Genomic DNA, 16,480 nt, shown 5'->3' with positions numbered 1-16,480 from the left:
ACGGGTACACATGTTTGAATGTTTTATTTCTTCATAAAAATAGTTCAAGTTCATAAGAATTCAATATTTACAATAACAGTGACAGTATATAACAAGACATCATAACATTAATAAGTCTTCATCTGTTGCCACAGCAAGCTTTCACCATAGCCAATATATTTAAGCACAGATTAGGTTGTAACATCAGAATTTCCATGAGATATGAGATAAATAAATAACAAACAAATCCTTAGCTATACTTTTAACTCACATTTTCAATTGTTGGACTAACCTTTTTTGTTTAGTAAAATCCTACTAACAAGTTCTTAGAAAAAGTGAAATAATAATGGTAACTGCCTTCCTAAAGTTGAAAAATTTATTAGAGGGAACATACAAAATGTCCTTAACTAGATATATCTAGTAGCTCAAGTTTTTTTTTTTTGGGGGGGGGGGATTTTTTTTCATTTTCTCAATTTTGTAAGACCTGCTTAATTTACCCTCATTGAGTCAACCATCATGAAGGTCCATTTGAAAAAAAAAAGTGAATTCTTTCCCAAAAAGCTATAGTAAGGGAACATAACACACAAATGCATATCTAGAAAAAAAAAGTCCAACCAACATTTAGGCACACTTCAGAAAACAAAATTTCAAACAGACACACAAAGCTGCCATGACAGTGGTTGGAAACATAAGTGAATGGCCATGTGATGACTGCAAAACTCACTGCATATCTATAAGCATACAATTCAAAGTCATACACAAAGGGAAAGTCCACTGGAAGAATGTCTGGGCAAGATAAATGAACACATTTAAAAATATTAAGATATTTAGTTGGCATGGAAAAATTTACAATCTAAGATCACAGCAGCACCAAGATCTGAAACCATTTTGTGCTACTAATTAAGATCATTTCAATGTGGGAAAAATCTACTAATGACTGAAAGTCAACATGGACTAAAAGACGGGGTAGAGAAAATGAGATGTGACTTCTTCCTGTGGACCCATGGAAACAATTTCAAAGAAATAGAAACACTAGTACATTGGTTAAACCAGACATGCCATGAATTAGTACAAAACTAAAAATGATAAGTCAAAGTCAGATCAAACAAAATCAATAAAAGGGGGAAACCAAAGTATCAGAGTGTCCTACGTCATTTGTGATTGTGTTGCTCTCAGGATTGGAGTCATGGACAAAAGTCAATCAAGGGAACAAACTTGCCTTCAAACAACTGAGAATACCTTCAAAACAACTTTATCACCACATTTAAGTTTATATAATCCAACATTGAATTAAAAAGAAAAAAAAAACATAAAAGAATAATTAAATAAAAACAAAAAAAACTGTCATTTTAAATAATAAGATAACCTGAAGAGTTAAGCACTGAGACCCTAAACTCAGTTCATTAAGATTCTCATCTAAAAAATCAATACCTGCTAACTACATTTTCCTCAATGTTACAGTATTGCCTTACACTACCATGTTCATTTCGCAATGGTTTAATAAACATTAATGGAAATTCAAGTAAATCGTTGACAATGAATGTGGAATCAATTTTTTGAATCATCAGCTAAACCTTGAAGCCGGATGTATTGGCATGATTGTCATTTTGACAGAGCCGTTTTGGTGTGAAACGATTAAGCCACATTATATATGATTATTTTATGCAAATCTATGTTTTGTATGTGTGTTTGTGTTCAAACATATTTATTGTTACAATAGTTATTTGTGTCCAATGTCCATTAAATTTGGGATTTAAGTTTCTTGTGTAATTATTGTTAAGTCACTAACATAGGTGTGTGTGTGTGTGTATTTTAATAGTGTCAAAATCAAAATGAAACAATAGATAGAAATAAATCTTTAGTGCAAACAAAAATAATGTATTTCATTGATAGTTCCTCAAATAAAAAAAAAAAGGATAAAAATGATGTCATCCTGTGTTTCACAAACCCTGCATATTATTGTATAATTGATGCTTGTATAATTGATGTGTGTGGAGAAAGCATGTCAGTATTATGGTCCCAGGTAGAAATCTGACCTTTCATAGTTTGTACGTTTCACATGTTCCCTCAGAAATGAAGATTATTACATCCAAAACCCCCCACTAGATAGCAAGGATTGCATTGGGCAGGATTTGAACACAGGAGACATGTTCTAAGCACTTACCACACGAACAGGCAGCCATTCATAGTTTGCAATATGCATTCATGAAATTTTTTAACCTTTTTTTTTTCAGGACAAGGGGGGAGGGTTAATGTATGCTACTGTAGTATAGTGTAGTGGAAAAAACAAAACAATGATTATTATACAATTTTATGAATTATCATCAGAGCCTTTTGTGACAAAACGGCTCAATCAAAATGGCTGCATCAAAACATCGTTTACCCTTCATCACTTAACTGCCATCAGATCAAAGTACAATGAAACTTTGAACATAGTTGAAACATTTAGTTACATCAAATACAAAATAAAGCAATGCTTACAAAATGTTTAAAACAAAACTAGCTAGCTTCTAGGTCACATCAGAAAAATCGAGTGTAAATCTTTTATTTCAAAACAAAATTTTGGTCCACGATGTCACTAAAAGCACAGCTTCATAAAACACTAGTTCAGCTTCTTAAGAACCAATACTACAAGCTATAACATCTCTGTGCTTTATCTTAAATATGTCTATACATTTTTTAACCAAAGTAATACAGATAAAAAAAATAACTTAGGCTCATATGTGTCTGCTCTTTCACCAATCTTACTGTTACACTTGCACACAATAAACATACCCTTCTAAGAAGTGAATATGGAACAAATAACAGACATATTTTCTCCCTATTGTTCATGTTAAAAACTTCATTTTCAGAATCCAATGAGCTTAGGAGTCATTGTCATCAAACTCCAGCAAAATACCATTCAAATCATACAACTTATGACTTACACTCAAAACGTGAGGTCTTTTAAATATATAAGCTACAACTGATGACTAAAAACAAATGTTTCCTAGTTGCTGGGAGGGGGGTTGTGCTTCAAGCAAAATAAAAAAACAACATAAGAGTAATAACTCTATAACATCATTTGATTTGCGAAAGTACTTCAACTAGTTGATACTTTAAGATCTCCCCTCTGAACCAAAGTTTCTTTGAAACAGGACACTGTTAGTATGTGTACAGACCATCATGTGATCACAGACTCATATATCCAATAACTGGCCTACTAAATATACTTATACAATAAAACAGTATGCACAATAAAAATGAATTCAATAAAACAAGATAACAAACCAATAAAACAAAACCTCTAAGTACACAATGTCTCCATGACAACAGGTCTTCATCCTTCCCCAAGACCCCATCTTTCAAAAATACAATCATGAAATGAATTGCCAAATTGAAAAGAAAAAAGCATGTCTAAGAATTGGGGGGGGGGGGGGAGGAGAGAGAGAGGTTGTATGAATACAGCATCCATCAAACTGAATGTCTTTTTGTACAAAGTTATGCATCCAGTTCACAGCTTCGTCTCAAAACCATCAAGTGATCTTCATCAAAACCTGAACACTCTTCAAAACATGAACTAGGCAACAGTAAGTAACAATTGGATCAATTGTAGACAAAGTCATAACACATTTCAAAGGAAATAGTTTGTTGTAATAATATTCCCTAGTTTTAGTCAACAAAACTGATGGCAGTACATTTATAGAAATAATGATTAACTGCATGCTGACATATGAAAAGGATATTTTGGTTTCTTTATTTAAATATATCAAAAGAAAATTTCTTAGTTTGCATTATTTCACATTTATATAAACAACAAAACTAAGAATTGATACACAAGTTTGCCTATAGGAATTAAAAAACAATACAAACAACAACAAAATGAAATACAATAATATATTTTTTAAAACTTGATTAAAGGCCTGGTGGGAATCAATTCTCTAGGCATTTCATACAATTAAAAAGTATCCACAATATTTACAGCTAATACACAATTTGAGAGACAATAGAAACATTTTGAATACATTCTTGTTTTTTATACAAACATTTAACAGCATTAACTGTTGTTTTTGTTTTTTTAAATGAATGAAACAGCAGCACTTACCTAAATATTTAGAGTTGAATGGGGATAGATTACAAGAATTGCCAGATTTTTACATGAAAAAGGTTAAGTATTAAAGTTTACTTTGTAAACATAATTAATGCAAACATGGTACAAGAAAGTCATTGCTTGATGAGAAATGTTTTTTTGGAACACATTCTTGGGTAGTCTATTGTGCGTTACATCCAAAGGTTTCACAAAAAGTCATCTCGGTGTATTTCTAGAATCATAGAGATTTATAGAGACTAATATCTAATGCTCTTACTCTCTCCTGCCTCAAAGTTAGGAAATAAATTGCTAACAATGAATATATCTTACAATGCATTCTTTTCATCTGGAAATCCCACCATTTTACCCAAACACTAGTTTTAACAAACTTTTCTTTTAGGTGCTTGTTAAAACAAAAACTGCCTTCCAGCCTTCAGGTTCCAGTATGCAAATGGAATGCCTTATTAGACATTCTATCAACTAAAAGGATATAAATGAAGTAATTCTTACAGCTATTTCCAAAGACTAGGATATGTAAATATCTGTACATTAAATCATAAAAAATGTTTAAAATAAAGTTTCACTTTAAAAATTTAAGACCAAAGTTAAAAATCTTTTGCCTTTGAAAACTTCACACTTTGTACTTCATAAAATATTTGTTGGGAACATGTCGTAAAAAAAAAACCAACACATAAGATGTAAGTTGATCCTTATTTCTAGTCTTGTATAATTATATATATATTTGATAAGTTTTTACTACAATAAAATTATATATTCATACAAATGGATTTATGATTTTCAAAAGGAAAAAAAATCACATATAAATTTAGTGTTTCAAAATGTTCCATTAAATGAAATCCACTGTTGTATCAAAACGCTTGAACAATGTGCATTTTAAGTAATCTCAGAAACTTTCCTTAGGAAACTTGTGGAAATCACAGACTAAAGAAACTATTGCTCTATGTATAATGTAAAATGTTTAGTGTGTAAGCTGAGCAAAGTAATTTAAATGTAACAATTAACAGGTAACAAAAACTATGACTTTTATCATCAATGTTTAACCATTGTCAAATTTCAATGGAATAATCTAAGAAAAACAAAAGGGGAATGCTGTGAAAACAGCCAATAGAAATAATGGTCAGATATATTTTGTTTTTCATTTTAAATTTTAAACAATTTTGCACTTTTAAGAAATATGGTAATTCCTTTAGGAAAACACTTAAGCAGAAAAAAGAATCAAATCATCATTGTAACGAAGGAAACAAATTACCATCAAACTTCTACTATATTGGAGTGATTTATGTTTTCTTTTTAAAAGAACATTTCACATCCCAGATCATCTTGACATAATGGCATGGATAGTAGGAAACTATAGCATATACATAATGTACCAGTGGCGAAAAAAACAATTTCTTCAACATATTAAGGAAACAGCTTGTTTATAAAACATGGTTCAGTTTTAAGTGGGTGTTAAGACATTGAATGCTTTTCCACAGTAATTCACAGTATATAGGGTTCAATGTAATGAGTTACAAGAGCCATTTTCTTATCATTAACGACTATGTAAAAGTTTTGACTTGAAGTGTATCACAATGCACATCTTTAACAAACATTTTCAACATGAACATCTCACTCATTTAGCTACATATTCAACATGAACATCTCACTCATTTAGCTACATATTCAACATGAACATCTCACACATTTAGCTACATATTCAACATGAACATCTCACACATTTAGCTACATATTCAACATAAACATCTCACACATTTAGCTACATTTTAAACATGAATAATCCCCACATTTTAAAGTAAAATTTTCATTTTGTTTTGTTTGACTTCTTAGTAATCATTTTACTTAGTACACAATTGAAGTGCCTACTCTCAATATTAAAAAAGAAAACATTTGTCTGCTATTAGTCTAATCAAATCTTTTATATTTGAAACAATATTTTCCAGACATAAATGTGTCAAGAAAGAAAAAAAAGTAAACATTTACTTTTGCATACATGGTTAAAAACAATTGACAAGTGAAAACAATCTTAAGAGAGAGTAAAGCCTTGACCCACAAATAAAGGACAAAGCATTTCAACTTAAAAATGTTAACTTTACCACTTTTTCAAGCTATAAAAGCTGTATAAGCTTTATCAGTCTAGGATTATTAATATTCCTACATGATTTCCAAATGGCCAGTTGCTATTGAAGACTAACCCAATGAGATAAATATGCAACCAGACAGTGTAAACCAAAGAATTCAGTTACTAGTACATCAGTCAAGGCATCACACAGTCACAGAAGTGAAAGTTAGGTATACATACATATCAAGTAAACAGAGCTCCAGCTCACTCTATAGTACAAAAATACATATTTTGCACAATGCTGTGTAGAAAGTAACATCTCACTAAATAGACTCATCGGAATTCTAAGAACTAACAAAACACTATGTGAGCACATATGAAACTTAGGTAGAATTCTTTTCAAAAGACTTTTGTAAATTACTAGAAAGAAAAGTAATCCCTGATTTATTTAAAAAAAAAAAAAAAAAGAACTGTGACATTAGATGTGTATGCAGTTAGAAAAGTACATCTCCATCTTAAAGAGTTCTCTTCTCAGAATTCAGGCAATAACACATGTTGTACAACTTACATGGCGTTGTTAAGAAAAGGAGGAGGCTTGGTTATGTTGGGACACCAACTCTTGAAAACACGACTGGAAACAGCGTTTTAGCTCAGAGTAGGACACCACAAGCATGCTGTTTTCATCTCTGGAGACCAAGAGCACTTTCTCTGGAACACCAGCATCAAACTGGGGAGAACAAGATCATTGATGGCTAGAGTTGTTGGATGTTTTAGTGGGAGAACAAGAGTCTTGATCAACAATCATTGCTACATTTCTGTATGTTTTAGTTGGAGACCAAGAGTCTTGATCAACAATCATTGCTACATTTCTTATATGTTTTAGTTGGAGACCAAGAGTCTTGATCAACAATTATTGCTACATTTCTTGTATGTTTTAGTTGGAGAACAAGAGTCTTGATCAACAATCATTGCTACATTTCTTATATGTTTTAGTTGGAGAACAAGAGTCTTGATCAACAATCATTGCTACATTTCTTATATGTTTTAGTTGGATGAAATTAAGAACTTTTACTAAAAAAGTATATCTGTAATAATAGAGACCCAAAAGAAAATGTTTCTTGTTTGTTTTTTTTTAAAGTTAAAACAATTAGAGTATTTGTAAAAAATATTTTTATAAGTTTGGTCTTTTTATTTAAATCTAAAAAAAAATGTTTTTGTAATTAAGAATCTTTACAAATTTCTGTTCAACCAGAGAATACTTAGTTTTCTTGAATGTATGTGATGCTTGAACACTGAACTAGCTTCAAGTCCTAGAAATTAGGAGACCTCTACAAAAGAATATTATTGGCCTCTTTGAGATTGGCTTTTTATTCCCAAAAGCAATAAAACTCAGAAGGCATGTTCAAGTTACTCTATCAAACAGTTTGGAAACCAAAACAAAAGGATGAATGACTTGGAAGGGTAGAACAGATTATCTTGTGTTGTGATGAATGACTTGGAAGGGTAGAACAGATTATCTTGTGTTGTGATGAATGACTTGGAAGGGACGTTCTCAGCAATTACAATTCTTGCTTGAAAAAGTTGCTGGACAGCCATGCACCTCTTGTCACTCGTACAGTCTCAGTTAGGCCATCTGCACCCTGGTTGACGGAAGACATAAAGACTGCCAAACTTATTCGCCGACGTGCCGAACGTACATTTCAAAAGACAGGTCTGACGATACATCGACAAATATACATACGAGAAAAAAACAAGGTTAACCGTATGATTAGAGACGCAAAAGCTAGTCATATTCGACAAAAAATCGAAAATTCTGATTCTTCAAAGGAGCTATTCAGGATCACCGCTGAAATGTTAGGGGGAGCAAATAACGAACGTTTGCCGTCATCTATCCCATTATCTGAACTTCCTGATTCCTTCAATAGATTCTTCATTGGGAAGATTGAGCAGATTAGAAATGACATGCCATCCCTCTCATCACAGCTTGACCACTCTCCAATTTTTCAAAATACTCCTTTTTGCGAGTTTCAGCGTGTATCTGAAGATTATGTCAAAAGTACTATTTTGAAGATGCCAAATAAGTCATGTGACCTTGATCCCATTCCAACCTCCTTGCTCCTTGAATGTTTAGATGAGCTTGTACCTACAATTACCAACATTGTGAACTCTTCACTGACTTCAGGCATTGTACCACAGCAATTTAAGCATGCACTTGTCAGGCCCTTATTAAAGAAATCCAGTCTTGACCCGGAATGTCTAAAAAACTATCGCCCGGTTTCAAATCTTCCCTTCCTGTCAAAGCTTCTGGAGCGCATCGTGTTAGTGCAAATTCTTTCTCATCTTGAACAGTACTGTCTCTTGGAAGAATTTCAATCTGCATATAGGAAGTGCCGTAGCACAGAGACAGCAGTGGTCAGGGTACTAAACGACTTACTTCACAATTCCGACAAAGGCCACATATCAATTCTTTCTATGCTGGACTTGTCCGCAGCCTTTGATACGCTAGACCATGAAATTATGATGGCCAGATTCTCTGCAACTTTTGGTTTAGCAGGAGTCGTCCTAAAGTGGCTTGGATCCTACCTGACGGAACGCACCCAAAGTGTCGTTGTTAGCGGGACGGAATCAACAAGCTTACTTTTGAAGTACGGAGTACCCCAAGGATCAGTTCTAGGCCCAGTACTGTTCACTATGTACACATATCCACTCAGCGGTGTCATACGGCCAACCGGCATCTTATACCATTTCTTTGCCGATGACTCACAGTTATACGATTCATCAGTACCCTCAGAGGTGTCCCATCTGGCAGAGAATATCAGTGGTACCGTTGCAAGGGTGAGCGATTGGATGGTTGAAAATAAACTCAAGATGAACGAAGACAAGACAGAAATAATTAAGATTGGCACTAGGAACAATGTCTCAAAAGTTGAAAGCACAGATTCTCTCTTTATCTCGAACTGCCATGTTCCTTTTGTCCATGTAGTGCGGAATCTTGGAGTTTTCTTCGACTCAACACTATCTTTCGACCCACACATAAATCAGCTCTGCAAAGGTCTTTATCTGCAGCTGCGCAGATTAGGCCAGATCCGACCATATTTAACAACGGAGTCAACAAAAACGCTAGCTGTGGCATTCATACTCTCCCGCCTTGACTACTGCAACGCCGTGCTAGCAGGTATACCTGATGACAAAATAGCCAAGCTGCAACGTATACAGAACAACGCCGCTCGAATAGTCCTTAAAAAAACTAGACAAGATTCTGCTACTACGCTCTTGCGCACGCTCCATTGGCTTCCCGTGAAAGCGAGAATCGATTACAAGGTCGCCACACTTTGTCATCAGTGTATATATAACAATGAGATGCCCTTGTACCTTAGCGAACTGATTACTCCATATGTCCCCCAGAGAACCCTGCGCTCAATGGACTCAACGCTTTTAGTAGTGCCACGTTTCTCCCTCAAAAGCTACGGTCTGCGTGCTTTTTCAGTTCACGGACCAAAGGTTTGGAACTCACTCCCCATTGATCTCAGACAGACAACATGCTATACCACTTTTAAGAAGAACATTAAGACCTACTTGTTTAAAACTTTTTTAGATTAACTGTTATTTCGGCAGTTGTGTTTATGTTTGTAATGTTGTTACAGCGCCTTGAGCCTACATTTTGTTTGTTAACAGCGCTTTATAAATAAAATTATTATTATTATTATTATTATTAAGGGTAGAACAGATTATCTTGTGTTGTGATGAATGACTTGGTAGGGTAGAACAGATTATCTTGTGTTGCAGGACAGGACTGACTTGTCAAGTTGTGAACAAGAAAGTCATGATACCTTTAAAACCTCTACTCCATTCTTTAAAGTATTATACATTACCATTAAAACTCAAAACCTCTACTCCATTCTTTAAAGTATTATACATTACCATCAAAACTCAAAAGCTCTGAATTCTTAAACTTCACAAATGTTATCTTATCTTATATATTACAGATGTTGCTTCAAAAAAGAACATAATTACGCCCTACGCATTTCATGTGTAAAACTAGAAATGCATGTTAACTCTTTGACTCCGGAATTACTTCGGAATTATTTTCCACTTTTGGACGGAATTAATTTTTCCGCCATTTCAGAGTGCGCTACTTTGCTTCAATATAACTTGTATAACTTTTTTATTTAGTATTGGAAAATAATAAATTTGATATAGAATTAAAGAGAAATGGATGCTCTTTCCATTTCTTATGTTTTCTAGTTTGCAAATCATGTTGTTTTTGTAATTTTGGGTTTTGAATATAAAAATTAAAAATGAAAAACTCACCAACTGACATTGAAAATATCCATCCAAGTGCATGTTTAAAAAAATTTATTGTTCAAATTAAATCCAAATAGCTTTTTTCTCATTTTTATCCATTTGTTTACAGAACACCATAGAAGAAACAGCAATAGATGCAAAAAATAATAAACTGGAACTAATAATCCAATGTCACTACTTTAACTAAAAAGCCCATAAAAAAAGCAACACTCTTGGAACAAAACACTTTTACCCTAAAACTAGTCCAACTGTAAAGCATATATATATTTATAGTATTTTCTTCTAAAGTTCTTCATGTACTTAGTATATAAATATTCCTTCTAGTTGTGATATTCATGGAAGCAGTCAATATGAATGTGTGGGTTCGACTCCCATCCAGCGCAAACATAAACCATTCTCCCTGACCTACAGTGTTTACATACATACTCTGTCTTTCTTTATAGTTATAGGTCTCCATTCTCTGAAAATGGATCTTATTCTAGCAGGGGTGTTCAATTTAATCCTATGGTCAGCATAGCTATTTATTTTGCTGACAAGACTATCAACAATGTGATTGTCAATGAAAAAAAAAAACATTCCATCTCAATAGATGCAGTGATGACTAAGTCTAGGTTGACAACCCAATTTCTTGGTGGAACAAATCTGAAATTGATCTGTTTCAGTGCCTAGATGATAGATCTAGAGATCTACCTCTATCTGATTAGATTTAGATCTAGATGATGTAGAGACAGCTAAACTAGTTCTAGATCTACATTGAACATTAGCTGGGGGTGGAGCTGCTTCATCAGCTGATAAACTTCATCATTACTAGACCTAGCCCTAGGTCTAGATCTATACATTAATTTACTAGATCTAGATTCTAGATCTATATAATTAGATTTATCAATATCACCATCAGATGAAACAAAATCACTGTCATCTGAATTATTATACTTCTTTATCAAAGAAATATTTAGATCTACAAAGTTTATATGGCCTTGGTTGAAGCTCCATGTTAAAAAAACAGGCACACAGAAAAAATAAATGTCATCTCTTTACAAACTTCGTACAAAATAAAAAACACTTTAAATGAAGGAAATTCCGGATGTTTAGCAAAGGGAAACTATTCTAGATAAAAAATTAAGCAATAAAAAACAAGAATTGGAGAAATAGAAACGAAAAAAATAAATTTGAAATAGCCAATGCCCCCAGCGTTGGTCCGACTTTTTTCCCCTTTTTTTAAAATCAACGTCCTGTGAGTTGTTGCGGAGCCAAAGAGTTAATCAATGACTTAAATGCCGCTGAGCCGTTGGCTGATTCAAACAAACTATTCCATTCTCTAATGGCACTAGGAAAGAAGGAGCACTTATATGAATTTGTTCTAGCATATTGAATAAGAAATGTGCCTTTATCTTTGTGTCTTTCTGAGTATTTCATTAGCTTTTGTTTTTCTATTTATAAATTATGGTCTAGTGTTTTATGTAATATTGATACTTTACTTTTTATTCTTCTGTCCTGAAATGTCTTTAAGTCTAGTGATTTTATTAATGGTGTTGAAACATTTGTTTGTTATAAATCTCACTGCTATAGTTTGTATTTGCTCTAGTTTCATTATGTTTTCTTGAGTTGAGGGATCCCAAACAGAGGATGCATATTCGAATATTGGCCTAACTTAAGTTAATATTTTAGTTTTATGTTCTTGTATGATTTGTAAAGATTTCTTTTAATAAAGTCTAATTCTTTGTTTGATTTTTTAATAATTTTATAAATAAGGGGATTCCGTAATAACTTTTTTTTTTTACACCTAGATATTTTGAGTTTTTAGTCTGTGTGACTGGTTTACCACGAATAAAGTAAAAAGTTTTTATTTGTTAAAGTTTTTTTGTTACTCTTAATAACTGGCATTTTTTGGGTGGAAAGACATGCTCCAATTTCATTCCCATTTCTCTAATTTTTTTTAAAATTTCAGTATCTTCTGTTGTTTTTATTGTGCAATCGTCTGCAAACAATCTGACTTTTGTTCCTGTTAGCAAATAAAATAGATCAAAACATGATAGAAGTTATCAATATTTATGTTCACACCTCTTGAGAAGATAGCCAGCAAATGTAAACACTGTTTAGCCATAGCCTAGTACTTTGATACACTCCATCACAAGTTTAAACTTAGTTCCAGTTAAATATAACATAATAAGCTAAGCAATGGTTACAAAAAAATGTGACTTTACTTTGTTCAGGCTCTGAATAACATGAGCCACATCTATCCAAGGCAAACCATTCTCATCCACTTGATGAAACAAATAGTCACGATACAGTTTCAACATGAACCTGTCTCCAGTCTCTGCCCAGGATGGTTCAGTTGTATACCTTGAAAAGTCAATAGTATAACAGCAGGACATGAAATTCAAAGATACAACTATGCTAGGAATTAAAATTAATAATTAGATGATTACAATGAGTTGAATTAAGTTTTCAAATGATGATATTGGATAAATACATTGAGTTGAATGAGCTTATAAATGATGTTATGGATAAAGTCATTAACTATTGTTTCCTTCTGTTGTAAAGGAAGATTCACTTCATATGTTTGTATTTATTTCTATTGCCAACAGTTCAGAGAGGTGTTCTGTGTCTAACACAAAGACTATCACTCAACTTTCCTCAACTGCTGCATCTTGAACTATATGACAACAAGTGTTATGGACCTCAACCCTGTCATGAGTAAAACAAAGTCCCCCATCTCCCCCCACACTTGTTTTAATGAGCAGTCCACAGCCACAGCATAATGTGGGCTATTTAGAAAAAATGTACTAAACATTTATACCTAAGTATATTTTTATTAATCAAACATCTCCATGTCTCCTAGATAAAAAAAATGCTTAATAATATAACTATCAATAAAATCATCCACACTCTAATGAGAAGAATAATTTAACAAATCAAAGAAAAATTCTAACTTACTCTGGCCTTTCATTGATTGATCCTAATTTGATCAAAATTCGAAACAATCTTCCATTTTCTATTTCCTAGAATGATAAAACTAGTCATTACTTGAAGTATACAAGAAGTCATTTCACACACAGTACCTACTAGAAATTGGATAATCTTAGGTAAATTAATATGACTTTAAATAGTTGTCAGTTATTAGGTGACAAGTTCTCATATTATTAGCTTACATAAGATCTGAACGAAGTGGTCGTCTCCTTTCCATTAGGACTTAAACAGAAAGATTTAAAAACTCCTTTATCCCACTTTCGGTCAGAGTGTTACAAGATCATATGTCGTCATCGAGAAGTACATAGAAGTCGAATTCATTAAACGCTGGTTCTGAATGTGTATGTGTTTCGCTTGTGAATGTTGTTAGAATATTGTCATTGTACAGTAGTTACACTGAGGTTGTCAATTGTAGTCAAACTGAATTTCCATTTGATTGGATCAATAAAAATTATCTTATCTTATCGATGAAAATAAGTCTCACCATGATTAAAAAATGTGTCAACGTTTTCAATATTATTAGCCAGTAGTTAATAAAGTTAATAAAGTTTTCTATGTAAATGTTTACACCTATACTAGTCAAAGTACCAGTGTACTCAATAGTAATGGCATTAAAGTCATGATACAACTAAATGCTGAAATGCATTACATTTGTCTTAGCAACTAATGCAAAAAGTTCATCAACCTTTGCCAACTCATACTCCAGGACATCACTTCGTAATGTAACAGTATCCAATTGTGTAAAAAACCTGGCACCAATCATAGGCATCACATCATTCACACTGCGAACTCTGTTAGTATTCTGTAACAAATAACTGTCAAGAAAATGTGAACACAATTAGTAATTGGACAAGAAGCTGATGAAGAAAGAGTAATCAACTCTACATAAATAGCTGCTGACAAAACAAACAGGATGTGTTTAGGCTTGAGAAAGTTTTTGACTAGATCTTCGTTCAATGTTTAATTATAAGCAATCTACTATTTTCACTATGGTTACAGAAGGAGATCATTTTTACAAGCACTCAAACTTTTCTAGAAAAACATTAGAACCAAGAATTTTTTAAAAAGAAAAAACTAAAGGAGAAACTATTCAAAGAGGCTAACTACTTGGATTTTACCTCAATGCCTTTAAAAGCACTTTTTTTTGGTCCAAATTGGCCCTCCATACTACAATAAGAGCAGGGGACTGATGGCAGAAATGAAAACACACACAATAAGAACAGGGGTCTGATGGTAGTAATGAAAACATACACAATAAGAGCAGGGGTCTGATGGCAGTAATGAAAACATACACAATAAGAACAGGGGTCTGATGGTAGTAATGAAAACACCCTCCATACTACAATAAGAACAGGGGACTGATGGCAGTAATGAAAACACCCTCCATACTACAATAAGAACAGGGGACTGATGGCAGTAATGAAAACACCCTCCATACTACAATAAGAACAGGGGGCTGATGGCAGTAATGAAAACACCCTCCATACTACAATAAGAACAGGGGGCTGATGGCAGTAATGAAAACACCCTCCATACTACAATAAGAACAGGGGACTGATGGCAGTAATGAAAACACCCTCCATACTACAATAAGAACAGGGGGCTGATGGCAGTAATGAAAACACCCTCCATACTACAATAAGAACAGGGGACTGATGGCAGTAATGAAAACATCTGCTATACTACAATAAGAACAGGGGGCTGATGGCAGTAATGAAAACACCCTCCATACTACAATAAGAACAGGGGACTGATGGCAGTAATGAAAACACCCTCCATACTACAATAAGAACAGGGGACTGATGGCAGTAATGAAAACACCTGCTATACTACAATAAGAACAGGGGGCTGATGGCAGTAATGAAAACACCCTCCATACTACAATAAGAACAGGGGGCTGATGGCAGTAATGAAAACAACTGCTATACTACAATAAGAACAGGGGACTGATGGCAGTAATGAAAACACCCTCCATACTACAATAAGAACAGGGGGCTGATGGCAGTAATGAAAACAACTGCTATACTACAATAAGAACAGGGGACTGATGGCAGTAATGAAAACACCCTCCATACTACAATAAGAACAGGGGGCTGATGGCAGTAATGAAAACACCCTCCATACTACAATAAGAACAGGGGGACTGATGGCAGTAATGAAAGATAAGGCAGTACTGAAGCCCCTCTCTACCAAACTCAGGGGAAGAGAACTGCCACCAAACATTGTTATGAAGAAATGGAATCCTTACCAAATCAAATTTTTCAGATCTGGAGAATAGTTTCGCTGAACACCTTCGATGGCTGTCTGGATGTTATCTCTTTGAACACACATCAGGTTGTTACAGGCCAAGGCTAGTATTATCTTTCCTAGTGCTGTCATGTCTTCTTGCTGTTGTAGAAGAGAGAATGGCAGCCTTAAGCACACAACTTCATCATCAATACCATTATAAAATCCTTCACTAAGACTAAGACTAAGACTAAGACTAAGACTGCTTTATTGATCCTTACGGAAATTTGTTGTGATTACAAGGACTCGTTTCTCATATAAAGACAACACAACAGAAAAATACACATAAATACAACAGACAACATAAAGAGTTCATTCAGCGACTACACACAGGTATCTTGGTGCATTTCATGTTCCCTGATCAATGAGTGGCGGTGATAGAGTCTGACCGAGTGAGGTACGAACGAGTTTTTGTACCGCTCCGTTCTTGTTTTGATTGACAGCAGTCGCCCACTTCGCGACGACCTGGCGTAGTTCTGATGGAGCGGGTGGCCGTTGTCTTCCAAGATTTTTTCGATTTTTCTTAGGCACGTTTGTTCAAAAAGTTCCTTTAAATGTGGTAATGTTGTGAGTGTAATTTTTGATGCTTTTTTAATGATATTTTCTAGACGTTGCAACAGTTTAGATGAGGCGTTGCCTTGCCAACAACTTATTCCGTATGTTAGCAGATTTTGTACAGTCGCGCCGTAAAATGTCTCAAGGATCTTCTTATTTAATTTAAAACTGTTGAGTTTGTATAGAAAAAAGAGTCGCTGGGCTGTTTTCTTTGTCAGAGTTCCAAGGTGGTCTTC

At 33.9% G+C, this 16,480-nt stretch overlaps 1 protein-coding gene across 1 annotated transcript in view; it reads right to left on the bottom strand.

The window, feature by feature from the left end:
• Positions 1 to 9: 9 nt before the first annotated feature.
• The window catches only part of LOC106053620 (PAN2-PAN3 deadenylation complex subunit PAN3-like), a 40,956-nt gene continuing 24,485 nt past the window's right edge, over positions 10 to 16,480 (bottom strand). Inside the window, exons 14-18 of the mRNA XM_056037155.1 lie at positions 15,652 to 15,791; positions 14,089 to 14,218; positions 13,371 to 13,435; positions 12,638 to 12,776; positions 10 to 6,855 (exon numbers count right to left, since the gene is read on the bottom strand). Of these exons, the coding sequence (XP_055893130.1) occupies positions 6,706 to 6,855; positions 12,638 to 12,776; positions 13,371 to 13,435; positions 14,089 to 14,218; positions 15,652 to 15,791 (624 nt within the window). The 3' untranslated portion in view covers positions 10 to 6,705. The remainder of the gene's footprint in view (positions 6,856 to 12,637; positions 12,777 to 13,370; positions 13,436 to 14,088; positions 14,219 to 15,651; positions 15,792 to 16,480) is intronic.

The sequence above is a fragment of the Biomphalaria glabrata genome, chromosome 8 (assembly GCF_947242115.1).
Source record: "Biomphalaria glabrata chromosome 8, xgBioGlab47.1, whole genome shotgun sequence".
In the NCBI taxonomy this organism is placed as follows: domain Eukaryota; kingdom Metazoa; phylum Mollusca; class Gastropoda; family Planorbidae; genus Biomphalaria; species Biomphalaria glabrata.
This window is presented reverse-complemented; position numbering and strand designations above follow the sequence as displayed.